The sequence below is a fragment of the Triturus cristatus genome, chromosome 1_2 (assembly GCF_964204655.1).
Source record: "Triturus cristatus chromosome 1_2, aTriCri1.1, whole genome shotgun sequence".
NCBI classification, from domain to species: Eukaryota; Metazoa; Chordata; class Amphibia; order Caudata; family Salamandridae; genus Triturus; species Triturus cristatus.
In genome coordinates this window covers 119,662,563-119,688,554 of record NC_140580.1, presented here as the reverse complement: position 1 = coordinate 119,688,554, position 25,992 = coordinate 119,662,563, and the positions used below count along the sequence as shown (strand labels likewise).

The following is a 25,992-nucleotide window of genomic DNA, read 5'->3' as shown; positions in this document are numbered from 1 at the left end:
TGCTGCTCACGCGCCAGGCGCAGCAGAGTGTCCCGGTCTCTATAGTTAAGGAACTTGATGATCACCGGGCGCGGCGGAGCTCCCGGGACCGGTCGGGGACCCAAGGATCTGTGGGCCCGCTCCACCACCAGCTGAGGCGAAAAAGCGTCGCGTCCAAATTTATCCGTCAGTAGGCGCTCTATGAATTCTCCCATACGGCCACCGCCACTGGATTCCGCCAGGCCTACCAGGCGGACGTTATTCCTCCGGGAGCGCGCCTCCAAATCTTCGTTTTTCTCCGCTATGACTTTGAGTAGGCGATCCATCTGCGAGAGTTTAGTTGCGTTAGACCCGGCCCCATCTTCCAGCGCCGAGATCCGACCCTCCGCCTCTTTGAGTCGTTCACCATGCTGGTCCAACCGCTGCACCACCGCGTCCAGCCTGGTATTCATAGTGTCGATCTTCGCATCAATGGAGGACAAACTCCGCTGCATACCCACAAGCAAGGATTTCCAGTCCAGTTCCTCCTCGTCGCCGGGACCCATCTCCGCCCCCTCAGCATTTTGGGCACGTGTTTTTTCCCCCCCTTCGCGGGGTTGAAGTGTAGCGTAGTTTGTTTCGCGTCCGTCTTGCCCATAGCGGCAGCAGTCAATGGGGCCAGTACCCACAGGGAGTGAGGTGGGCGATGCACGTTATTAGCTCCGAGGCCCGGGCAAGTCTTCAGATCGCACACACTCCACTCCGCGTCACTCTCCCACGACAGCCCTCCGGGACCAGTCGCTGTAGCCCATCAGGGGATCGCCGCCGAGTGATCTGTTCTGACCCACAGCTGATAGGGGTCGCAGCTTCTCCCGCGCCTCCCCAGTCACTCACAGTCAGCCACACACCTGTCAGTTCAGAAGCAGGGGCAGGAAAGCGCCTCCTCCGGGCAGGGTCGTGGTGCCTCACCCCGGCAAGGAGACCGACCACGAGTGCGTCCAGCTCGGGGCACCTCTCCAGGATCCGGCGCAGACACGGCTCCGCACCAGCAGAGGCAGGGGGGGGGGATCGCCGTCCGCCGCCGCAGTCCAATCCGGATAGACAGGGGGCCACCCGAGGGGCCACACAGCGCAGGCCGCAGTCCTCCAGCCGCAACAGAGCCACGCGGAGCCAGCGCGACCGCAACACTCAATGGCCGCACCGACTCGAACCACGGACACGCTCCCAGCAGCCTGTGAAGGTTGATCTCGCTGTCCACGAGGCACCGCCCCGCTCAGCACAGCACCGGACTGTCCGGCAATGTCGTCCCGCTCACCAGTGCGCACAGGACCGCAGCAGACTTGGCATACTGCCCCCGGTCAACGGCCCAGCAGGCCCCGAGGATCCCCGGCCCGTAGTGACGCCAGCATCCGCCACGACGCTCCGCCCCTATCCACTGGTCTGTCGCCGCGGGTCTGCAGGAGCCGATTTCTCTGCCTCCCGGCCGCTGTTTCTCCCGAAACTAGCACAGGGTGGGCTCAGGGGGTTCCTACACACGCCGAAGTGGTCATCACTGCAGCTGCTGGCCTGTAGGATGGACTTGCCGGATTGTTATTTGCCTGGCCGGCTGGAGCCTCACAGAAGTGCGGCCATGTCGGTCCAGCGCCACCTAGCGCCCCGCTCTGTGTTGCAATCTTCACATTCAGATCATGGATTGGGGATGTCCCCGAAAAAAAAAAAAGAAAAAAAAAGTGGACAATCCGTGGTTTATGGTCAGCATGTCCTAACCCAGTATTCTGTGCTAGCTAACTAGGGAAGCAGGTCCTATCTGCGATATATTTTATCAAGTTTAACATGGACGTCGTAAATGGAGGAGAAGAAGGAATACTCTTTAAGATTGGTATGTTCCTTTGCCCAGACATCCGTTGGTGACCAGTATTTTCGCAAAGTTGACAAAGCCTTGGCTATCCTTATTGATGCTGCCATGGCCAGTGGAGATTGAGATTTATCCCTGTAAAAGTCCTTCACCCCATTACAGCCTCCACCCAGAAGCATGTGGGACCAAGTACACTGGGTTATTACTACTGATCGGGTGTCATAAAATTCTTCCTGACTAGTGTTTGTGGCGTATACATTAGTTAAAAGTACCTCTTCATCATCAAGATGATCCAACAGAAAGACACATCTGTCCTCGGTGTCCGCCATCTGTCATGGAGTTTAGATGGCAAAGGCTGAGTATCCTGTGCAAAATAACTTGTGTAAGGAGGTGACTTTCATAGCAGGGGGTACCACTTTGGCATTTTTGTGAGCCCCTGTCTTATTGTAAGCCACAGCGTGGAAAGGCTGAATGTCCGGTGTGCAAACCAGCATATGCGTAGAACAGGCAAGCTTCAAAAGTGTTTTTACCTTGTTCTTGGGATGATTGTTTTTCACATTCGATTAAATAATACACTTTTTGAAGTGCCATACTTATTTTTCATAGATTCAGTTCTACCGTTATTTTTTCCTTTCACCAATTAGCTCCCACCTTTAATTCTGAGTTTGTCATACGTATCAATATTCTAATGTTGTTTTTAGATTAGAGCCTGATTCTATTGTTAGTAGTCAGCTGAGTTGTCCGGTTCGTCAGAATGTGGCAGGGGGCCTAAAAGGAAGCCATAGTATTGGAAGCAGTCAGGTCAAATCCATTACTAGCCCACCTTGAAGTCAGAGTACTCTAACTGAACTTGTTTCAGGGCAAACTGAGAGACTTGCATCCACAAGTCCACAACAACAGCTATGCTATTCAAATACCCATTTACCGAGCAGGGCAGGTTGGGTATTTAATGTGCAGTCAGACAGGATAAATCAAAAGGATACTCCTAAAGGCAAACCAAACTGCTTGGTGTCTTTATTCCTGCTAGAATGGGAACTGGTTGAAAATTTCACATTGAGTGATTTAGAACAAACTGTGAGAATTTTTACACACACAAACCACTTTGCTGGACAACTAGGAAATTGATTGAGGCAGGCGAGCTCAAAGCACTTGGTCAAATGCTCATTCGGTATCTGAATAAGAAAGTACAGCAGCGTTCCTTGTTGGAAAGTCTACAGCGCTGCCTGAATTGTCGTTAGATTTTTAAGGAATTCACTGTAGACTTTAAACTTGTGAAAGAGTCCAAACTTGCAGCACTGGGTCTGAATTCCTATGCAGAAGTGCCAGCACTTTTTGATGGGGGGCATGGCTTGCTGCCCATTAAGATGGCCGCATCCTAGACGCGCTCCGGAGTAGATTCCCCTAAAAATCCGGCACATAATCCGTACAATTATCCTACCTTGAAGACGACCATAGAAGACCGGAATCAGCGGTGCACCGATCGATCTGCCCTCCGGGCGTGTGAAGCTGGAGGGATCGGGTGAGGCGGTGCGGCCTGCACACGAGTCTGAGGCCGGGTACTGGCCTTAGACTCGGACCCAGCGGGCGACGCTCAACTGCCGGCTTTGTGAGCACGTCCATCAGAGCCGGCAGCCTGTACTGGGGGCTGTGCGGCGCAGTCAGGGACACCTGTGGCGCTGGCTCCTGCTCGACCTACAGCTTGACCTGCCCTGAGGTGCTTGGGGAGGAGGACGGTCATGCTGCCTGCTGCTGCTGGGACCTGCGGTGAGTCGGAGCCCATCGGGGGATGAGTCGGGCCCCGGCTCCAGGCGAGGACTGCTGACGGGGGCAACGAGGTGCGGGACGGAGGCGGGAGCACCCACTTGGTGAAGAGTAGGGCCTGGAGAACGCAGCAGAGACCCGGCCCTTCACTACTCCTGAGCCCCATCTGTAAATGCTCATCTCCAGGGGACACAGCCCAAGCTAACAAGGACCTCGTGGTGGAGGCCATTATTGAAGCCATAATCTCTGGAAGCGACCCCTGGGGCGTGCAGGGCGACCCGGGGCAGCATTAAGCCGCAACTACTAAGAGGGACACCGACCCCGGGGAGAGCCGGCTGAATTAACGCCCGGAGCCCATTGCAGACCTGGCCTACTGAACAGGTTTCTCCGGGGCATGGTCACTGATGCCTGCACTCGGACGGTCTATACGCCAGAGGTCACTTGGCCAGGTGGAGTGCCCCCCCCCCTCGGGACCGCGTGTTTCTTGGCGGTGCGACCAATAATAGCGCTCTGTCCCGACACCTTTCAGGTAATTGCGTGGCGGGAAAACCGACAGGCCGCGCGTGGAGGGACAATCCCGCGGCTGTCGGCGGCGATTACTGGCCGGCGCAAAGATCCCCAGACAAGAAGGGGGCGGGGCAGGGGCCCACCCACAACCGCCCAGGGCAATCTGGACAAGTATGCATACGCAAAAGACTTCCCGGCTCTGCCGGACCGCAAAGAAATGCCGGACAAAGCCCCGGAAGGAGAGGGAGCAAATAAAGTGACACTGGATGACATTATGGCCGCTCTCACTAATGTGCAGTCAACGGTGGGCACCATTTCTACGGATGTATCCTTCCTACGGGCTGACTTCCAGAAAATGAACGCAAGGGTCACGGAGGTGGAACAAGTAACGAAAACCCTGGCCGGGGACACAGCCACATTGCTTAAAAAAGTTAGCCACCTGGAGCCTGAAAACAAAATAATGGCGGCGAAGCTGGGTGACCAGGAGGGGCGCTCTCGCCGCAATAACGTCCGACTCACAGGCATTCCCGAGAGTGAAGGGGGCCCGGCCATGGACCTTTATGTTTAGGAACTTATAAAGACAAGACCCCAACCAAGGGGGCTCTCCACCTTTTTCTCAGTAGAAAGGGCGTACAGGGTGCCAGGCGGTAAGCTTAAGTCTAGAGCACCTCCCAGACCCGTCCTGACCCGAATTTTTTAATTTCCGTGACCGGGATGCAATACTGCCAACAGCAAGAGTGGCCCCGCCGATTCGCATCCAAAACTCTGTGGTATCCTTTTTCCCGGACTACACAGCTGCGGTTACCAAAAGTCGCAGGAGCTTCTTCGAGATTAACCCCTTCAGTGCCACGCCCTTTCCCCGCCCTGTGCCGGGCGTTACATTAGCGGGCGGGGTTCATGACGAGATAGTCTCGTCATGGGCACAGCGCAACCGTGCTCCATGACGAGACCATCTCGTCATGGGCACTGAAGCGGTTAAAAAGGAGCTTCGGCGAAAAGAATTTACTTACTCCATACTATTTCCGGCAAAGTTACGAGTAGTGGCGGATGGCAAAACTTGTTTTTTTGACGCTCCCGAAGAGGCCCACGAGGGGTGGCGACGAGTGGACGGATCCAGGCGGTCAGAGAGACGCCAACAACAGCGAGGGGTGGAGGGGGACGCCAAGGATCACAGTCGAGAGCAGGAAGACGACAGCGCACAAAGGTCGGAGGCTGAAGAATGAAAAAAGGGGACGGGGCACAAATGGACATCGCCGACCTTCAAGGACTTATTCAAGGGCTGCCAATAAAGAAGTAATGAACACGCCGCCGGATGATATCCAGTTAGTGTGACCGTCTTCATCAGACGGAAGGGCAAGCCAGGGTCCGCGGCTGTAGGACTAGCCGTGTGGCTAAGGCGGGATTCGAATGAATAATGATCTTCAAAGAGGGGTTAGACTACAGCGTTCCCCGGACTTCTCACCCCCGAAACGCAAGTACTGTTACAGGTATTGGGTATGAAGCGCTCTGCAATGTTGGGGTGGCGGGTAGTTTTAAATCCGTCTAGCAGGGAGGCAGGGAGGGGGATGGAGGGAGTGGGTACGTTGTTATGGTTATGTTTTTTCTTGTTAGCGCGCAACACACAGGCACTCGTATATGACACCTTTCCAGACCTGGGTTGGCAGTGGCCCTGTTCATGTGACTCCGTTATACCAACTACACACTCTTAACAGTAGTGACAACACCAAATAAAGAAGTGCCAGCACTTTAACCTTTTTAGGTGTTGTAAAAACAAAAGTTGCCAGGAGGGTGAACATAGTGAGTTGCAGAAAATGAACATTGTGGGGTTAGAAGTTTGGTAATACTGCATTATGAAGGATTGTAATGCTGTTGAAATAAAATGCAATGATATATGAATTTATTTTCTGTGTCTGTGCATTCGGAAGGTGCTGAACAATTACTTTATAGTTATTGGTCGCTTTTTTCTGACAGGTGTATGGGATACGCACAAGGTCGCGTGCAGTGGAAATCTTCACCACCTGTGCACACATGGTTTGCAACATGGAGGAGCTTGAAAAGGTAGGAAAGCTTGATTTCTTTGCATGTGTCCTGTCCAGAGCAAATAGCAATACGAGTTTAAATAGTTTTTTTATTTCATTTCCCGCTTTGTGTTTTCATGACCCGCATGTGGATAGTTGGTACAGCTTCCTGTAATGACCATCTAAGATCAGAAATGTTCCTTATACACGCAAGACCTCTACAATCTACACTGCTCTGCTGTTTCTGTACCTTTTCCACACACATAACTACTTATCTGCTTCTAACCATGCAATGAAATGGTTCTAGCTGGAAGAACTTCATTGACACTTTGACTTTGATGTTAGTAATTGGTATATGCAGGTCATTAGCTGGCTGCAGCATTAGTTGTTAAGAAGTGAGTTTTAGTTTTCATTCCGTTTCTGAACTACGTGTGGTTTAATTTGGTTTCCAAACTACATGTCCTCAGATCTGATCTGCATGCTCAAATGAAACTTTGGTGCACATTGGTCAGGGGTTTTGTAGCTTGCCCTCTCGATGCATTGTAAATAGACTTGCAGAGCTTCGCCTCTTGCACTGCCTGGATTCCCTCCTAGGTTCCATTGCTTTTAGACTGCTTTTTAATAATTCTCCAGTACTTAATTTCATCATGCTCCATGTTTGTTCCATTCATATTGCTTGTCATTCAAAACCTTTTCAATAAGTATCTGTTTTGAATCAACATTGTAAGCTCGTTCTGCCCCCTCCCCCAAAACCTCACACCCCGCTCTTTCATGTTGGATACGTTTCTGCCTTTTGTGCGGGCATAGCCTTTTGTCATGTAATATAAGTAGTTGAAGTATTTAAATGATTTCCTAATGAAGGAAGGAAAAAAGTATCATTGCTCGATAGGAACTTCTGAAACATAATTGGCTGTAATCAACCAGTTTTTAAGGATACTCCTTAGTGCTGACTATAGTTCATTACTTCTAATAGGCTCTCATTGTTGAGCGTTTCACATCTCTTTTTAGTTGCTGAACTTTAGTAGTGTCAAAAATTGCTGCACCGTAACTTAGTTTCTTTTCCCTTGAAGGTTGTTCTGAATGTTTTATGTGGTAAGGTGGTATCTCCCCCATATTCTTCCTCAGCAGTCTTTTTCAGCCTCCTGTTATAGTTCACAATACATTTGCGTGACTCCATTCTAGTCTTTTGCTTCCACTTACTTCGATTTAAGTATCTTTGTCCATGAGTGTCTTTGGTTCCGCATAATCCCATGTTGACTTAAGCGTATGAACAGTTCACCAAAATGACATTTCATTTGTGTTTTAGCCTTGTGTGTCTTGATCAATGCAATTTCTTTTGTATCTCCTCATGTTGAGGGTATCTGATTGTTGTAAATAAAACAAGCTGAATCCTTCTTCAGAGGCACAGAAGCAGTTTATTAGGCAATAACCCATTGACACCTAAAGGTCTGGCACCACAGCTGAAACTGTTAATCAGATTTCTAAAGTGCACAGCTACTCCACAGTGTGTGCCGGTACTGAGGAAACATTTCCGGCAGTACCTCAAAAAAAACCAAAACAACTTATGTACGAGTGTACATTTGTGGTGGTGCCTGCACACTTATACATCACTCTGGGGCTGCAGTAACGGCATGACGAATATACACTTGTGATGACGATTGCACTCAGATACAACATTGTGATGAAGATGATGATGATGATGAACAGCGTTGGCAAAAAGCATTTGGCGAAGTCCGTAGGTCTGCAGTGGCCAAGCCAAAAGGCGAACCTGATTTATTTATTAATTTTGAACAGCCTTTGGTTCATGAAAGACTTCTTCAGCAAAACTGCGAATCTTTAATGTGCCACCATTGGTTATTGGTAGAGGAGAATATAATACATCATAACAGACACAAGTGCTTGATATTGTGCAGAATAGATGCAAAATCTAATTCCACTTTTCATCACCTAACATACTATCAAGGGTTTGGAGACAAATTGCACTGGACTAGCAAGTACAGAAAGTACACTCTTGCATAAAATAATATGTTAGAGTTCGCTCTAAAACATCAACAAAACTAAGGTGTCTTTTCCAGCTTTAAAGGGGAATGTTGTCAAATTCTGGAAACAAATGTGTTGAGAAAGTCGGAATCTACAACATGGAGCCTACATGTGTTCTGTATATGTACAAGGCACCTACTGTTATATCTTTGTATGAAAACACCACAGAAAGTTTCTTTGACTGAGAATAGGGAAGAACAACTGCTATCAGCTCAAGCGTTCTGCAAAGGCATGGCCATGTTAGCAAATGTTGCATTGCCACAAAGGCTTATTAATTTATTCTTACCTAGGCGACTGGTTGCTTAATACTGACTCCAGCCACAAGGTGCTTTAGAATCTGCAGACAACCACCTCACTACTTCAAGTCTTGGGTCTGTACATTTCTGGTTCTCACTGGTATCCCACACCGAAAATCAAGGGATGATAAGTTATTTTCCCTGGATTGGGAGTTACCACGTGGACCCGGGAATACCGGGTCCAGGTCCTGCATGTAGAAATAACTGACCAAAAACTGCACACATTTGCTACCTGTTTCATTCAGGTGGTAAATAGGTGCAGGAGATGTTCTGGCATGTAGTAAGGTATGAGGTGTTGGGGGAGAGCAAAGCTGATGATCGGGGACTGTTTGCTGTTCCTCATGTTGTCTCCAAAGAACATGCAAGGGTGCGGGAGAATCTTCGCACAAAGACTTGGGTCAGCAAACCCCATTGTTTCTGGACCTGTTGATTCCAGAGCAGGATGTACTGGGAAAGATAAACAGTCCAGCATCAAGATTGCTCGGTGTCCCTGCCCTTGGCCACTCGTAATGAAAGCCATAGGCTTTTTTTGGTTAATGCTAAAAATAAAGAATCTGGTTCCTTCATAAGACAGTGTCCTCCATAGAGAGAAAGTGTTAATGTCATGTAACAACTACCAAACATTTGGCTGATTGACCTTTTGCATTTTTTTAATCCTTTAATGCAAGATTTCACAAGCAGCCACTTAAAGATTGTCTGGAAGACCTATAATCTTAGAAAACGGGGAACTGATGCGTACAAATCTTGAACTACTCCTCCTCCTCCTCCTAGTCAGTCCCAATTTCTGTCATGTAAGAACAACCAGCTTCATGGCATGCCAATTTATAAATCTCCAGCTCAGATCATTGAAAGGGATGTTTTGGTGGAAGAATGGGGAACCCATCCGAGTGGCCTATCGAGGGTAAGCAGTTCCCTTCCGGGCAAAAGGATCACACAAATAGGCTTGCCATTTCTTTCTTTCCAGAATTATTTAGTATTTTCACCTAAATCTCAGTCTGGCTTCTCGCCTTCTTCGCGGTTGCCATATCTCGGGCTGAGTGCTTTCTCCATACCCTTGATGCAAAAAGCGCTTTAAGATACTTAGAAAACAGAATTGCGTAAATCTCAACTGCTATTAGCCAATTAATACGGCCATTTGCACTGACTTGGCTTCACTAAGCAGACTGTAGGCGGAAATATTTTGTAGCAAAATTTAATCTGAATCAAAAAGCAAACCGATCATTTTCGGTAAAGCAGCCATAGCTGCTCTAATGTGAAATGGCTCAGTCCTAGACTTTTGTGAAGTGGCTTCTTGGGCCTCAGCTCATACATATATAGAGTACATTCAGACTCTAAGCCTGGTGTGTCAAGCCTCCCTAGGTAGTCTAATTGCAGAGACTGTGTGAAATAATCACCCAGGAAGAGGTGTGGCGCCGCGGCCAGGGCGACTATCTCCGGAATCAGGGGATCACGGTTCGATTCCCGGCAGCAGATTAGCCCAGCACCATGTGACTCTGGGCAATAGCTTGCTTAATCTTCCCGACGGCCCCCAGCGCCTAGAGACCCTTACGGGTGATTGTTCGCGCTTTACAAATGTGGATTATTAATCATTCCTATTTAACCTCCCTATTCTAAGGCAGGGATTTGCCCTACTGTTCTCTTTTTTATGTTTCTCAGAGAGAATAGATTTCTCCCACATGACACAGAAAAATGGTTGGCATTGGGTGTTTTCAGAACCTCAATCCATCCTTCAAAACCAAATTGCGAGGCTGACAGTGCGGTTTCTGGGGTTCAGGCATAGTGTATTTCAGTAGACTGCAAAATGAACTAAGGGGGCTACCACTGTGCTGCATGCAAACAATTTATTTTTGTTTCTCTGTTTTAAAAGGACCATGAGTAGGGTACAGCTGATCATTGAGGACCTAGAAATCAAGATTGCTGTGTGTTTTAAACTCCTTTTTAATATTCAGTGTGTTTTAGGAATAAAGGGGCAGCTGTATCAAGCATTTTTGCGTTTGCAAACCGGCAGATTTGCAGAATCTGCCCGTTTGCAAACTCAAAAATTGCTTTTCCGATGCAGCAAACTTAATTTTGCGATTCAGTAACCTGTACCGAATCGCAAAATGGGTTTGCGATTCGGTATTAGGAAGGGCCGTGTTTAGGGCGTCATTTCCTAATACCGAATTGCATCTGTATGTATGAATGTTTTGTGACTGCAATTGGCGGTAGCAAGACATTCACATTTTACCATCTACTGCAAGTAGGTGGTAACCCATTCTCAAATGGAAAGGGGTCCCCAAGGGACCCCTTCACCTTTGTGAATGTTTATAAAACCATTTTTAAGAGCAGGCAGTGGTCCCACGGACACTGACTGCTCTTAAATAATGTAAAGAAAACGTTTCTATTTGTTTTATATAGCATCTCGTTTTCCTTTAAGGAAAACTGGCTGCTTTACGAAAAAAAAAAGATTGCTTTATTTAAAAACAATCACGGACCTGGTGGGCTGCTGATTTCAGCAGGCCACCATCCCCGTGTTTTTTGCGATTCCTAGGAGGTTGCAAAGTGCGATCTACCTCATTAATATTCATGAGTTAGGTCATTTGCGACCCCCTAGGAATCACAAAAGGTGTACTATATACCTTCATACTTTGCATTTTGCGATTTCCTAATTGCGAATCATTGTGATTTGCATTTAGGGAATCGCACAATGCTATCTAAGTACATCTGGCCCATAGTTTATACATTTGTATTAGAAGATCAATAAAAAGAGAACTTAAAAATGGGCTTTACACAGGTATTATGAGTTTTCTTTATTTATAGAAATGGGTGTTTCTATTTTATAAATGTCCCTCGATTCTACATGTGGGTGTTTTTTGTTGTTTTCCAGGGTCCAATGATAGAAAAGTAAAAAATAAAAATTGTAAGGAAATGCCTCATTGCGTGTCCACTCCCACAGTTTTGGATTGATGGTGCTGGTTTTTCGACTTGTGAGTGCACTGAGGCCTGCTTAGCAGACCTTAATGCCAGTGTTCTGACCCTCTACGAATTGCATTTCGAATTGGATACTCACAATTGGCAAGGACTGACTTATTTATACCTCCCTAGTATATGTTACCCAGCGCATTTAAGGCATTGTCCCCACCCAGGGTTGCATTACTATCTGTGCCATCCCATGTGACAAAGTACAAAATGGCTTCCAGCCTGTCACTGCAGACTGGAAGGGCAGTGTTTTACAATGCTAGCTCGACTTTGCCATTTGCACAATGGCAAGAGACACACACACACACAAGCCCTCCCCCCTCTGTTTTGAGTCTGCCTGTGGCTCCTGGCTTGATCCCCAGCCTACAGCAATGACTCCAAGGATCAGTTGGCTGATCCCTCCCGAACCAGCACAGCGACACAAGCTGAAGTGGCCCAAACTGACAAGTTGGTAGCCACTGCCGAATTTTTGCAGCTACCAGTTCCCGGGCCCCCAAAGAGGACAGACCTGAGATAGCCAAAGGTTGCACCTGAGCCTTCCTGGCCCAGGATTTTTATCCAAGTTCAGATTCCTAACAATCAAGGGACACTAGCCCCCACCCAAGGATGTGGCTTCAACCGTGGTACAGACTGACCGGTAGCCTAGCATTGGCTGGCTTGCTACTGCAACGTAGAGGACTTAGATAGACACCGACCTATGTGGTGAAGATCACTCCCCTTCACCTGTGGACCGAGGAACCGCCACAAAGACACCCCAATCGACCACACCACAACCAGATCATCTTTTCGCCTGCATCCCTAAGCATCAGGACCACTCCATTGTATTCTATGAAGGTTGTTCTCTAACGTTTGGATCTTGCCCTAAAACCTCTTTGGTAGCCAGGTAACTGTCCAAAGTCTCATCTCTAGCCCCCTAGACCTCTGTCATGTCAGATTTGGTCACCTAACCCAGGCCGGAGTAGCCTGTTACAAACTTTTCAAAAGTTTAAAACGTTTAAAAAATGCTTATTTGCAGTTGTATTTCAAAGTTATTATATTGTTTGAAATCTTCTGGAACTCTCTGGTGGATTTTTCTAATCAAGGTCTCTAAAAAATTAATTAAAATATCTATTTTTATAAATTGGAGTCCCCATTTTTTCGTGTGTTGTGACTTTATTATTTCGTTGTTTGGTGCTGTTAAATGCATTATACATTGTTCCTTTGCTGAGCCTTAGTGCTTGCAGCCACAGCTACCCAGGGTTGAGGTTAAGTAAACAAGCCTAACTGGACCCAAGAGAGTACTGCATGATAAAACCCCACAGCCCTATCGTATAGTACACCCAAATCTTCACAAAAATGTTCAGTATGTATTAGTTCTTTAGAGACTATATGTATATTTGCCTGTGCTTTTTCGCAATTTTCTTCTGAGTTTTGTTGGGCGAGTAGTTGTTTGAGAGCTTTATAATGGATCAGACATATGTTGAGGGCTACTTAAAACACTAGCAAGCACAGTCCTGCCCCAGTTTAGCTGTCTGAACCCGTGTCTGTGGTCTACTGGAGGCACCATGGTTTAGCCAAAGCTAGCTGGAAGGAAAAGGGGATTGCTCTCTGTTATTGTTATTGGACATTTGCAAGTTAAAAGCTTCACAATCCCATACAACTCTGTTCTGCGGAATGGCTTGTAACTTCAATAATTTCTTTTTCAACTTCGAATATGTTGGGACCATGGATGCATAATCTCATTTCATTGAAATTTTAACTTTAGAACCCTCCAAACAACTAAAGGGGGGAAGGGGGTAAGTAGGGAGCGGCAACTGCCCCCTTGGCTCACCCATCAAACAAACTGCAGCAGTGTCCCTTAGTCACGCTTCATTCCAGGATCCATGTGGATCTATTCCAGCACATAGTGGATTATTGCTGGTGCCAAGACGATGCAGCAGGGGCCTGGGGTGTCATGGGTGTACCCCGACGGCATGGGGGTGCAGATCGACACATCAATCCAGAGATCAGTGCTCTCTACAACGTGCTGGGGAAAATGAAGCGACAAAATGCAGAGTACAAAAGGTGATAAGAGTCCCGCACAAGGTACAAGAGCTCCAAGGTTTGCGGAGTGTACTATCAATGCAATACTAATTTACTCTGTTATACTGAAGTGTAGCTACGACTGCCCACAAATAGTAAGATGTCACAAAAGTAGCAGACGTGCTTTATGCAAGTCCCAAAACAATATCATACAACTGCTTGTTTCAGTACTTTGGCTATTCTGTGTGTACTCTGGAAGCTTTGACTACTGCTACGTGTGTTCTATAGTATGTTCCCAATGTGTAAATAAAGCTTGCAATGCTGCTACCTTTCTGTGTGAGAGTAGCTTTCGCTCCCACTACCAGTCAAAGTGGGAAAGCAACTTGTCCTGCTATTTTACCTGTGTTGTATTTATCCTGTGTGTGAAGGAAGTGCGCACTGCTTCTTATTTCTAAGCTTACACTGCTACTACTTGTGCGTTTTGTCCCTTTTGTGAAGGAAGCTTGCATTGCATGTCCATGAGGAAAGCTTGTACTGCTTCTACTTGTCCTGTAGCTACTTGTACTTTGCTGCCATACTTGTTAAAAATGAAAATGCACTGCTACTACCTGCCAAATTGCAAAGCATTTTGTAATGCTGATACCTGTGCAGTATCTGCCTTATGTGGGAAGGAAGCATGCCCTGCTGTTGTGTGCAACGTGGCTATGTTGTACATGTTACGCATTCAAATAAAAATGCACTGCTGCTGTATGTACTCAGCCTGTCTGGTGTGCTCCAGTAGCCTACACAGCTGATGCTTTTGGTGTACATGTTTTGTATACAATGGACCGTTGCAGTGTTGCCTATGCTATCCCAAAGCAAACACAAGATGATGATGGACAGAGCGCTGAAACTTTTCAGACACTTACCCCCAGTCACTATTAGATCTGGGTTGAATCCATCATTGTTCTTAAGCTCACTTCGCCACCCCAGTTCAGACCCAGCCATATGCAAGTTAGTCTTAACCTGTTCCTCATGGGGACAGTCCAGCCCGAACTGCCAAGCCAGGTCTTCCCTGGATCGGAAACAAACATCCTGGGACCGCCTTGTGAAAAAATCTTGCATTGCTACTGTCCCAACTTTATCTCTACATGAGGAAAATGCAGTACTATTTCCTGTATTGTATCTCTTGTGTGTGCATGCGTACATAGCTTCCACTGCTGCGTGTGTTTAATCAATTCCATGTTTAAAGGAAACTTGCACTGCTGATATGATGTGCTGTTAAGTATGCAAGCAAAGCTTGCTCTTGTATCTTCTGACCATGTTCGCCCTAGAGAAAACTGCAAAATAAAAACAAATGTGAGTGAAAATTGCACTGCCACAGTTTGCCCTGTACAACATGTTTGGTATCTGAATGAAACCTATAGTATTGCTTTGCTGTACCTGATCTGTATGAGAGAAGCTTCCAGTGCTGCTGTCTGTGCTGTACATGCTCAGTGTTTAAGGAAGCATGTGCTGTTATATTTGTTCTGCTTGTGTGGGAGGTCAGTTGTATCCATTTTCAGGGAGAAGGAAGCTTGTTCCGAGTCCCATGGCGTGCATGGTATATTTGTGGGAAACATGCACTTTTTACTCCTGCGCCTGTTCTTTGTAGGAGGGAGGCTTGCAGTGTCAAAGTTGTATCTCTGCTGCTTCAGAGGTAGGCCTGTGCCTCTGCTGTCTGTGCGCTATCAGTTGTATTTATGGTGGATGCTGGCATTGTCCTTGGACGCTAGGGAAGCTTGCAGTGCAGGCTGTGCTGTATCGGTTGTGTGGAAGAAAAGCTTGCTCTGCTCCATTTGATGTCTCTGTTCTGTGTGCAAGTGAATCTTTACCAGCTTTTATTTGTGCTGTATCAGAAATATATGTAGTTGAGGGAAGCTTGCTCCTATTACCTTTGCTGTACCTTTATGTGGCGTAAAGGAGTGCCCGACTGCTGACCATGCTGTATTTACTTTGTGCTTAAGGCAACAAATGGAATGTTAGGATTTGAAGTGGCTGACAGCTGTCAGTAGGTTTACTGCTCTGCCTGTGCTCTTTTCTCTTAGCTTAAAATAAATCCACATTTACAGACATTCAACTTTCCTACGTGTTGTTTACTAGTGAATGAGACTTTTGAAAATAAATTGCAATGCTGCTTGCTCTTTGAGGAACTTAACCTGCTTCTACCGTTATGGTATATATTCTGTGTGAGAGGGACGTTTTTTATGTTGCTGCTCGCACTGTATCAGGTGTGTGAACTACGCTTGCGCTGCTACTCTTTGTTGTGTTACCCTGCTGACTCGTCTGTCTTTGAGAGAAGTATGCACTCTCTGCCTGTGCACATATAGTGTATGTAACTGACTGACATTTGCCCATTTCCTCATGTGATTGCAGCCTACACTGTTGAACATGCTGCGCTTGTTTGATGGAAGCTCCAACTGCTACTTGCTTGCACTGTTGCAGATGTTGCGCGTAGCTGATGTTTGCATAGCTCCTGCCCGTTCTGTACCTGTGGGGTTGGAGGGGTGAATGTTTGAGTGCTGATGCCATGCTGCTACATGCACAGTGAGAGAATTGTGCCATGCCTTTCTTCGGGGTGACCCATTGTCTGTGTTTCTTTTAAATTTCCCTAACCCCCCCACCCCTGTTGTCCATGTTGCTTCTAACCCTCCCACTCCTGTCATGTGTTGCTTCTAACTTCATCAGAATTTGCTTCTAGTTGTCAGTTTTGCCCATTATCTCCTTGTCCATGTTGCCCACCAGCCATTAGAAAAACAAGCATTGGCACAGCCAATAGGTATCGCCTTAGGGACCTACTGGCTTTGCCAATGATTTTGAACAGTGCGCCACAGCATCAGTTGGAAAAATTTCACTCAAATGTGGTGAATATGATTAATGATAATAGAATGCTGGGTATTGAGGGTTCTCACAGTGCCATCAATAAGCTCCTCCGGAGCTGCACCTAGAATGGCAAAAGCACTGATGATACATGTATTTTTTTTAACGCCGGGAAAGATGACCATAAGCCTGAAAAGAAGCCAGATATGGTTGCTCTCTGTTGCAGAGCATCCAAGCCTGGGCTCAGAGCCTGAGAAGCCTCTTCTCAGTGTGAATGTTTTTTCTGAAAAGTAGTACGGTCATGCCTCTGTACTTTATTTCAATATTTTTCCTCAATATACCTCTAAATTAATAAATCCACTAGCAATGCACCTTATTAGAAATGATTTCCAAATCACCCTCTATGCTTGTCGCCTTTCCCATTATCAGGTGTTTCAATATGGTCGCCACTCAGGCAGCATGGAGTGTGCTGGTCTTGCAGGGCGTGAAGTTAACTTTACAGCCCTCACGCCTCCTTCACAGCATGCTCTAGGTATTGTGGGGGGAGTCCTCCCCACACTCACTCGGATACATTATATCTTACACTGCTCCTGGCCCGGGCCACGGCACCGGGAAGAGCCAGTAAAGCTGTACAAAGGCTGTGGGGTCGGGTCATGATGATGCTGATGAGCGCTTCCAAAAGAGGCTTCAATGACACGCCCGCCTGTACATTCTAATGTTCTTCCATCCCAGGCCACCCTTCTGTGGCCTTAGGTGCTAACACCTCATTTTACAGCTGACGTGAAGCTTCTGGTCGGCAGCTGCAGACATGAACACTTTTTAGTTGAAACCGCTTCTACCATTATGCGAGAGGGAGTTGGTAAGACAAGAAAATGAAGCCATTTGTTTATTTATATAACAAGGAAGGAGGGGGCAAGCAGTTATGAGTGAGAGGGTGGGAAGATGGGGTCTCTCACCTTGAAGTCAGAGAAAGATCAAGTGCCCGCAAGGAAACGGCGTCTGATCTCTGAATTACAGCCCTGTTTACAGAAAAGCTTGGAGCGAGATTAAAACACTAGCGTTAGTGTGAAGTGCATTTAGACAAAGAAAAAGGAAGTTCCTAAAGCAGTTGCTAAAATGGGACAAATGTAAGGCTACAAGTAATGGGGCGGTGCTTCGTGGTAGGGAACAACCCACGAAAAGGAGGGACTAATAGGAAAGATTAACCACTTGGAAGCAAGGCTTTTTAAAGGACTTGAAGAAACCAATGAATAGCAATTTGCAGGCTGTAAGCCTACAAAGTATATACAACATGTCTTGAAGAGACAACGCAAGCGCTGTCTAGGTGAGACCTAAAAAGAGCTGTGATGCGGCCGCATCTTGCTGCGTCAGAGCTTTTTAAAAAATAAAAAATAAAATTTCACTTCTCTTTTTTTTTTACTTTTAACCATCCTGCTCAGCAAAGGCGTTATCTGTTGGCTTTGCCAATGCTTGTTTGGTTTGACAAAGTGCAGTATTCGGTGGTGCTGCATTTACTGTTGGAGAAGTGTGCATAGGGAGATAAGGTGGAGAAAGCCGAATGGGTAGCTGGAAAACCCAAAGGAGAAGTTTATATGACAGAGTTTACTGATAGTAATGTGAGCAAGTGTCGAGAAATAAGAATGAAACGCTGAAACCGAGCTCTGCGATATTGGGTAGGGAAGGTTGGCCACGTAGGAGGTAAGAGAGGCCTTGTTTTTTTTAGTAACTAGCCAAGTGGTGGTTGGGGCCAATAAAAACATAACTAATTATGGACCACCGTTTGCCCTCGGTTATATTGCTTAGTGTTTTGGTTGTGATATGACCTGTTTTTAAATATTTTGTCTGTGCTATTAGTATTGGGCAAATAGTTTTTGTTTGTATTCTGATCTGAAATATTATGCTTTTAATGTAACTTTTTTTATTTTTCCGAATAAAGGTGATTGACTGAATAGTGCTTTGGTTGAGAAACCTTGTCCTCTTTGTATTTTCATTATTTTTTCCCTTGTTCACATGTTTCACAGTTCTGTTTCCTGCAAACTTCAAGAGAGCTTATTTCGTGGTGAATATACAACTTGCTGTTCTCAATATGAGATGCATTTTTAATTTCTATAGTTTGAACCTCGCGGAAAGGCAGCAGAACACTGTACTGCAGTATTTCCCAAACTCGGGTCGCGACGAACTGATAGTTGGTGGGTTGAGAAAGTCCAAGCAATAGATAAAGATGCCTTTTAAATTTTGTATTTGTGTTGCATTTGGTCAAATGCCAAGTTATGTACTCTGCCTTCTTGCTGCTTGTTGTTTTTAAAAATGGGAATTTGTGTTTACAAACTCCTCCTTGCAGTCAAAGAAAGTAAAATGAATTATGTGACTATCTTTTTGGGGCACGGGTTGAAAAGAGACTGTAAGATGCCATTTTTTGTATAACACAAAACAAATGTAAATAAGGAAACGAAAAAAATGAATGGGATCAAAACAAATCTACACAGTTTACTTGGTGATGGATGAATGATAACTATTCAGAGAAACCAGATTGTGGTTCTGGAAAGTTTGAGAAGCACTGCTATACAAGGTTTAAAACCAAGACACTGTAGCTGCATTGTGATGCTGTCTTCTTCAAAGACGTTAGTCTTCAAGTTTTTCAAAAATTGAAGAAGGGTTGTTGTAGTTCTTATGGATAACGGGATGTGGTTCCAGATCCTCCATGCACATATGGAAAAGACCAGTTGCTTTCTTTCTTGCACTTATTATTTATGTCCAATCTAATGATGTCCTGACTGCGAATGTGCCAAGAGCCACCAGAGATGCTAAGCTTGCCTGCCATATATGTAGAGATGGTAATGGTAATAGCTTTGTTGATGATGTAGTTGGTTTTGAGGATGGTGTGGGCTAGCAAGGGCAGCCAGTGGAGTTCCATCAGGGTGCTGGTGATGTAGCCATATTTCTTCAGCTTCTTGATGCGGTGTGCTGCTGCAGAGGGGAGGTGTTTTTAGTATGAGAGGCCCTCAATCAGGGTTTTGCTACCATTCTGCTGCAAGTGTAAATGGGCTTGTACTGCATTTCCTAAGTCGCTTTCGTGAAGAGATGGTTTAAGTTTCTTCAGTAGAGAGCTGGTAAACTGCTGTCATAGTATTCTTGGCAATGTGTTCCTGGAAGGTGGAATCTGTGCCCAGTGATTAAGAGAGACTTGGCATTGGGTGAAATATTTGGTTTGAAACTGTCCAAGTTAATCTCGTTGAGCCAGGTTTGAACTAGTTCTTGTTGCTTATTCTTGGCAAACTGCAGGATTTATTTTTATTTGTAAAAAATAAGTTTAATACATATATTTAGGCTATGCTGCTGAGAAGTGGCCCTGTGCAGACTACCACCCACTAAATCAGTAACCCTTCTGTTTGTAAATTAACACATGACCGATAATGTTAGGGTCTTTTTCACATGAGATCAGTAGTGAGGAAGGAGGGGACTCAGAACTATAACCTAATGACATTCTGGGTATTGCCTTCAAGATTTGTTATTCATATTATTATGCCCTGAAGAAGCGCTTGTGAGAAAGTGGCTCTGTATATACTGGTCCCAAATAGGTACAGAGTCCAAAGAGGTTTGACAGAGGCTAAAGTTAGATATAACCTTACTCTCTAAAGTGGTAGCTTGGTCGAGCAGTAAGGCAGTATCAGAGGACAGTGTAAAGCATTTGTTGTACACGCTCAGTCAGCAAATGGTCTCACACACTCAAGAACTGAACTCTGGGCCAATGGTTTTTGTAAAAAAATATAGTTTTAATTTAGAACCAACAATAGGTATTAAAATATACTTTCTCAGAATGAGATGCTTTAGGTAAATACTTTTGCAATATGCAATTGGCTTTTGTAGATATTTACAAGTTGTTGCAATAGGCAACACCATTTTAAACATAATAATGCATTGAGTTCAATGGAAGTTTCAGATTATTTGCAATAGATTACTCTCAGGATTACTTTTGTAATTCCAGGACTGGATCCTAGATTCAGTCCTGGGACAGTTCTTAGAAACAAGTGATAAAAGTCGACTTAGTTACTACTAGGATTTTTAAGTAATATTTTGCTATTTTAAAAGTTGACACTTAGAAGAAATTTCATAGAAAACAGTCAATGATTCCCTATGGAAGAAAATTCAAGTTGCAGTTATAGTATGTTCTCGTTACTTTTGTAATCCAGTACTTGGTGCCTAGACTCAGTATTGGGACCTTTATCCAAAACAGGTAAGTAATTACGTTTTCACAATTTATACGATTATTAAAGAATATTTAAAGTTTGCAAAAATCGACACTTTTAAAAAAATGTTTTTATTGTTTATGATTGAAATAGAAAACAATACAGAGATCTCAGCGGTGTGCATTATAGACTTCAGTGTAATAGATACATTACGACAATTCCGTTCCATAGACCACAAAGAACATATAAGCAAAGCTCCGGGCATCAAGGTCCTAACAACCATCATAGCATTTCCACCCCTCGAACCCAGACAGGAATACCCCGGAACATGGACCCTCCATCCGCCCAGCAATGCCCCCCAGAACTTCAATCTTCATATTTGCAAAAGTCAAGCCCTGCGCAGCCCACGACTCCGGGCCCGAAGCGGAGAGGCCCATAGCACTGCAACCATCTCATGGCCCATCTGAATATGCATCCCCGCTGGTGTCTAATCTATCCAACCCCTGTGGGCACTATCCCCGAGCTGGCGTGTGATTGAGAGGCGCTTGGTAGGTTCGCGATGTATGTTTTATACGGACCCCAGATATCTTTGGCACGGGCCACGGTGGGGAGGAGACTAGCGTAAATCTCGCTGTTCGTGTTGCAAAAAGCCATGGCCGTAAGCCACGCCGTGGCCGTGGGAGCTGCCCCACCACCCCAGTGTCGAGCAATTTCCCGCGTGGCTAGTAAAAAGCCCAGAGACGCAAGCCTCCGAACTGTCTTGGGGAAATTTGCAGTGTAGCCCAGCAATGCAACCCCAGGAGTGGGAACCAACATAAGCCCTAACATCTCATCAAGGAGTTTGTGCACTTGCGTCCAGAATGAATGTAATAGCGGACATGTCCAGGTCATGTGTGCAAAATCAGCATGAGGTGCAGCGCATTTCCAGCAGGTGTGAGGCCGCGTGGGATCAATGGAGTGGAGCCTGTCCGGGGTCATATAGCTGCGGCGAAAAAACCTATAGTGCAGATGTTTATGACGACTATTGAGCGATATCGTGCTAGCGACCTTGCAACAAGCGGACCATTGTTCGTCCGTAATATGTCTACCCAAGTCCGCCTCCCAGGCCGCCCGCAACTGGTCATCCGCACAAGGAACCAGCGCGGCGCATGCCCTGTCCAATTTAGAAATAATGTGTGCCCCTGTATCCGTATCAATGAGGAGGGTGAGGGGTTCAAATGAAGCCGGCTCGAGGGGGAATCCCTTAATTTCTGACAAGACCGTACAGTAAAGCCGGTTCAGGATGAATTTGTCCATGAAAGTGGCTTCGCGGAATCGTGCCTCTTCCGATACCGAAAATATGTGCCCCCCGTGTATAGATCCCCAATCTTGGTGAGGTTAAACTTCGTTAAAGTGCGTTGCACAAGTTTCTCGCCAGTGCTCGGCAACCAACCTGCATTGGGAAGCGGGAGAGATGAGCAATATAGAATGGGCTGGTCCAAATAGCGAGACAGTCTATTCCAGGCCCAGCTGGTGGTGGACACCGTTTGAATATCTACTGGACTCCGGGGGATACCCCTGGGCAACACTGCCGACAAGCGACCCGGGAGAACAAAATCCGCCTCAGGACGAAGAAATGGAATCCGAGCGTCAGGGTGGTACCAGGCAAAGGCGTGTGCACACTGAGCGACCAGATAGTACAAATACAAATCCGGTACTCCGAAGCCGCCCCTGTCATGCGGGAGCGTGAGAATCTTCCAACGGATCCGGGGGTGTTTTCCGCCCCAGACCAGTCTAATCAAATAGGACCGTAGGGTGGCGAAAAAGGATTGGGTGAGGGGAATGGGGATGTTATTAAAAAGATACAAAAATTTAGGAAGCACTATCATTTTGATAATGGCGATTCTGGCCGCCATGGAGAGCGGAAGTCGCAGCCACCCGTCCACCTGCGCCTCAAGCTTCGCAACCGCGCAGCCATAGTTGAGGCGGATAATTTCGTCCACGCTCAGGTGTATATGTATGCCCAGATATCGTACCGAGTCGGAGCACCATTCCAGCGGAAACTCACACTGCCAAGGGGAGGTGGCGCTAGTCAGTGGGAATATTATAGACTTATGCCAGTTGATGCCCAACCCCGAATGGCGGCCGAAGCGAAGGATTTCCTGTATCAGGGGGGCAAGGTTAACCTGTGGCTCCCTGACATATAATATAGTATCGTCCGCATAGAGGGAGACCAACAGGGGACCCGTCCGAAACTGTAGGCCCCTCTGGAGATGTCGTTCCTGAAAATGCCTGATTAAAGGGTCCATGGCGAGTATAAACAATAGTGGCGAGAGCGGACAGCCCTGGCGAGTGCCGCGGATGAGAGCGAATGTGCGGGACAGGGTGCCGTTAATCCGCAAGCGTGCCGTGGGACGACTATAGAGGAGCCGCGTGGTGGCAATGAAGCCAGCTGGCATGCCCATACGCTGCATCACGGAAAGAAAAAAAGGCCATTCTAAGGAGTCGAAGGCTTTTTCAGTGACCAGAAGAATCGCCGCCGCGGGCGTATCAGGGTTTATTCTATGTAATACTGTGAATAGCGTCCGCAAATTTAATGACGTTGAACGATGGGGTATGAAGCTTGTTTGATCGGGCGCTATGATGAATTCCATCAGTTGGGAAAGTCTATTGGCCACTATTTTAGCAAGAATCTTATAATCAATGTTTAATAGGGAGAGGGGCCTATAAGATCCACACAGCGCCGGGTCCTTGTCCGGCTTCGGGAGCAGAACTATGACTGCCTCACTAAGGGTGGGCGGGAGAATCTCCCGTTTCAAGGCCTCCGCATATACCTCAATTAGCTTGGGAGCCAGAAGGTCGGAAAAGGCCTTGTAAAAATCCCCGGAGAAACCATCAAGGCCCGGGGCCGAGGAGCTTCGAATTACCTTAATCGCCCCACGAACCTCAGTCACCGTTATGGGTTCCGCCATGAACTCCTGCATTCCCTTGTCAAGGAATACCAGCGCGATCTCCGATAAGTAGGCCTCACGCGAAGTCGGGGTTTCGCTCTGCTTGGTCTTGTATAAAGTCGAGAAGTAGGCCAGGAATTCGTCCCGAATCTCGGTGGGTGTCGTGCGGAGTGTACCGTCCTCGCCCCTAACCTCCGTTATAAAGGACTTATTATATGACGGTCTCAGAGCCTGTGCCAACGTGCGCCCCGGTCTGTCCCCCTCACCGTATCTGCGTGCGGTATGGTATTTTCCAAGATAGAGGATCTCTCTGTCTGCGGCCTCCCGGTAGTCGGACAGGAGGCGCAGTCTCCTAGTGAACACGTCTTCCGACGGAGCCCGCCTCGCCTCAGCGTCAACCGAGGCTAGTTGGACCTCCAACTGAGCGATTGTCGTGCGCAACGCTTTCAGGACCCCAGCATGTTTAGCTATGCAAACCCCCCTAATGTATGCCTTGAACCCCTCCCAGAGCACTGCCCAAGATTCTACCGAGCCGGTGTTTATCGTAGAGTAATCCTCAATGGCCTTGGAAACCTCGTGGACGAAGAGGTCGTCCAACAGGGCTCTCCCAGGGAATCGCCACTGCCGCTCAAAACCTTCAGGCCGGGGAACGTCCAAACACAGTAGGACCGGAGAATGATCCGAGTATGTTCTAGGGAAAGTCTGCAGTGTACGGAACCAGGGCGACAGGCCCGGGGAAAGGAGCCAGTAGTCAATCCTGGTCCAAGTGTTGTGTTGCCCAGAGAAGTGAGTGTAGTCAGTGGTACCCGGGTTGCGCCTGCGCCAAATGTCAGTCAGGGAAAATTGGTGGCAGAGGTCTAAGAGTGCGCGCCGTGCCTGGGGCTTAGAGTCAGTGGCATTAGAGGTGCTGTCATACCCCACATCGAGCAACAAATTGAAATCGCCGCCAATCAGGAGACTGGCCGGTTCAAGGGAAGCGAGCTGGGCGGCAAGCGTGTGGAAAAAGTCCGGGGAATCAGTGTTAGGAGCATACACACACACAAGAATGACCCCGTGGCCCATCAACACCCCCCTCACTATGTAGTAGCACCCTTCCCTGTCCCCCAGAAACTGTTGGCAATGAAACGGGACTCTCTTATGAATCAACACTGCAGCCCCTCTAGCATAGTTACTAAAATTGGAGGAGTACCTGTGTGGACCCCAGGACGCCGCGAAGCGGGCATTGGTAGATGAGTGTAAGTGTGTCTCCTGAATGAAGGCAACGTCCACCCGGTGCCGATTCAAATAATGTAATACCTGCTTACATTTACGCAGGTTGTTCAGGCCCCTGACATTCCAGGACATTAACGATAGGGTGGAGGGGTTTACATTCAAGCCTATTTGAGCCATCGAAACCACAGAGCAAACAATCGGAAACGGAAACTAGTCGTGTCATCATTTATCAGCAAGTTCACCGCACACCAAGCAATGTCAAGAAAATCAAAATAACCAACCCCTACCCCCCTCCCCCCACCCAGCCAGATCACGAAAATGTGAGGCGAACCCCGACCTGCAAACAAAAAGCAAAGCTCCAAACAGCATCGTGTGTAACAACCAAACAGTAACAAGTGGAGCATCGTAATCAAAAGGAGTCCCAGCGGTATCCACCAAGGGGGGTGACAACGACCCGGCGTCAACCCAGCACAGTAGAACAATTTGTACGAAAAGTGTCACATAGTCCCCATGTAACAAGAGTTTAGAGAAAACGCAGCTTGGACGTAGGCGCTGTCTCACCCATCCCCAGTGTTCGCAAACAGGTCTTGGCTGGCCGCTGATCCACTGTGTGGGGGAGACTGCCCACCACCATCTCTCCTGGGAGGGCTTTTTTGTGGTTTGTACGTTCGGCAGAATTCTTGCACTTCAGTTGTATTGTCAAAAAGCCGAACCCGGCCGCCGATCTCCACCCTCAGCCGGGCAGGGTAGAGCATGCCGTACTTTAAGCCGAGATTGCGGAGTGCGGCCTTCGCCCCCACATATTTCCGCCGGGCCTCTTGGACCATTGCAGTAAAATCCGGGTAGAACGAGAGTCTAGAGCCCTGCCAAGTTATATCTCCTTTCTCCCTAGCCAGACGCAGGGCTGTGTCCCGGTCCCGGAAGTTCATGATGCGGGCTATCAGAGGGCGAGGCGGGAGCTGCAAAAATCGACACTTAGAAGAAATTTCACAGAAAAACAATAAGTGATTTCCTATGGAAAAAAATTGGGTTGCTGGTAAGTACGGTTGTGAATATTTTTCAGGGTCAGTGCTGGGCACCAAGATCCAGCACTGGGAGTTCACCTAATAGCAGGTGAGTATTTTCATTTTCGTTACTCGGCTGATTTTTGGTGAATATTTTAAGTATTGAAAACTCCACACTTAGAAGAAATTTCAGAAGAAACCAGTCAATGTTACCCTATGGAGAAAATTGAGTTATCGGCTTTAAGGTAAGTACTCGACTGGCACAGTTAAGGTTCTGGGCTCAGACTCAGGGGTCTCCCAGGGTCAGGTAGGTACAGTTGTTACACCCTCAGCGGCACAGGGGCAGCCGGGTGCAGAGTGAGTTAGGCCCAATGTTATCCTATGGGAGGCAGGGGGGCCTTGGTTGGTGGCTGCTGACTAGCAGGCC

At 47.1% G+C, this 25,992-nt stretch overlaps 1 protein-coding gene across 1 annotated transcript in view; it reads left to right on the top strand.

Annotated features, from left to right (window-relative positions):
* LOC146866931 (importin-9-like) overlaps positions 1-25,992 on the top strand; it is a 264,240-nt gene that overhangs the window by 188,154 nt on the left and 50,094 nt on the right. The window contains exon 6 of the mRNA XM_085614687.1: positions 6,053-6,139. Coding sequence (XP_085470813.1) covers positions 6,053-6,139 — 87 coding nt within the window. The remainder of the gene's footprint in view (positions 1-6,052; positions 6,140-25,992) is intronic.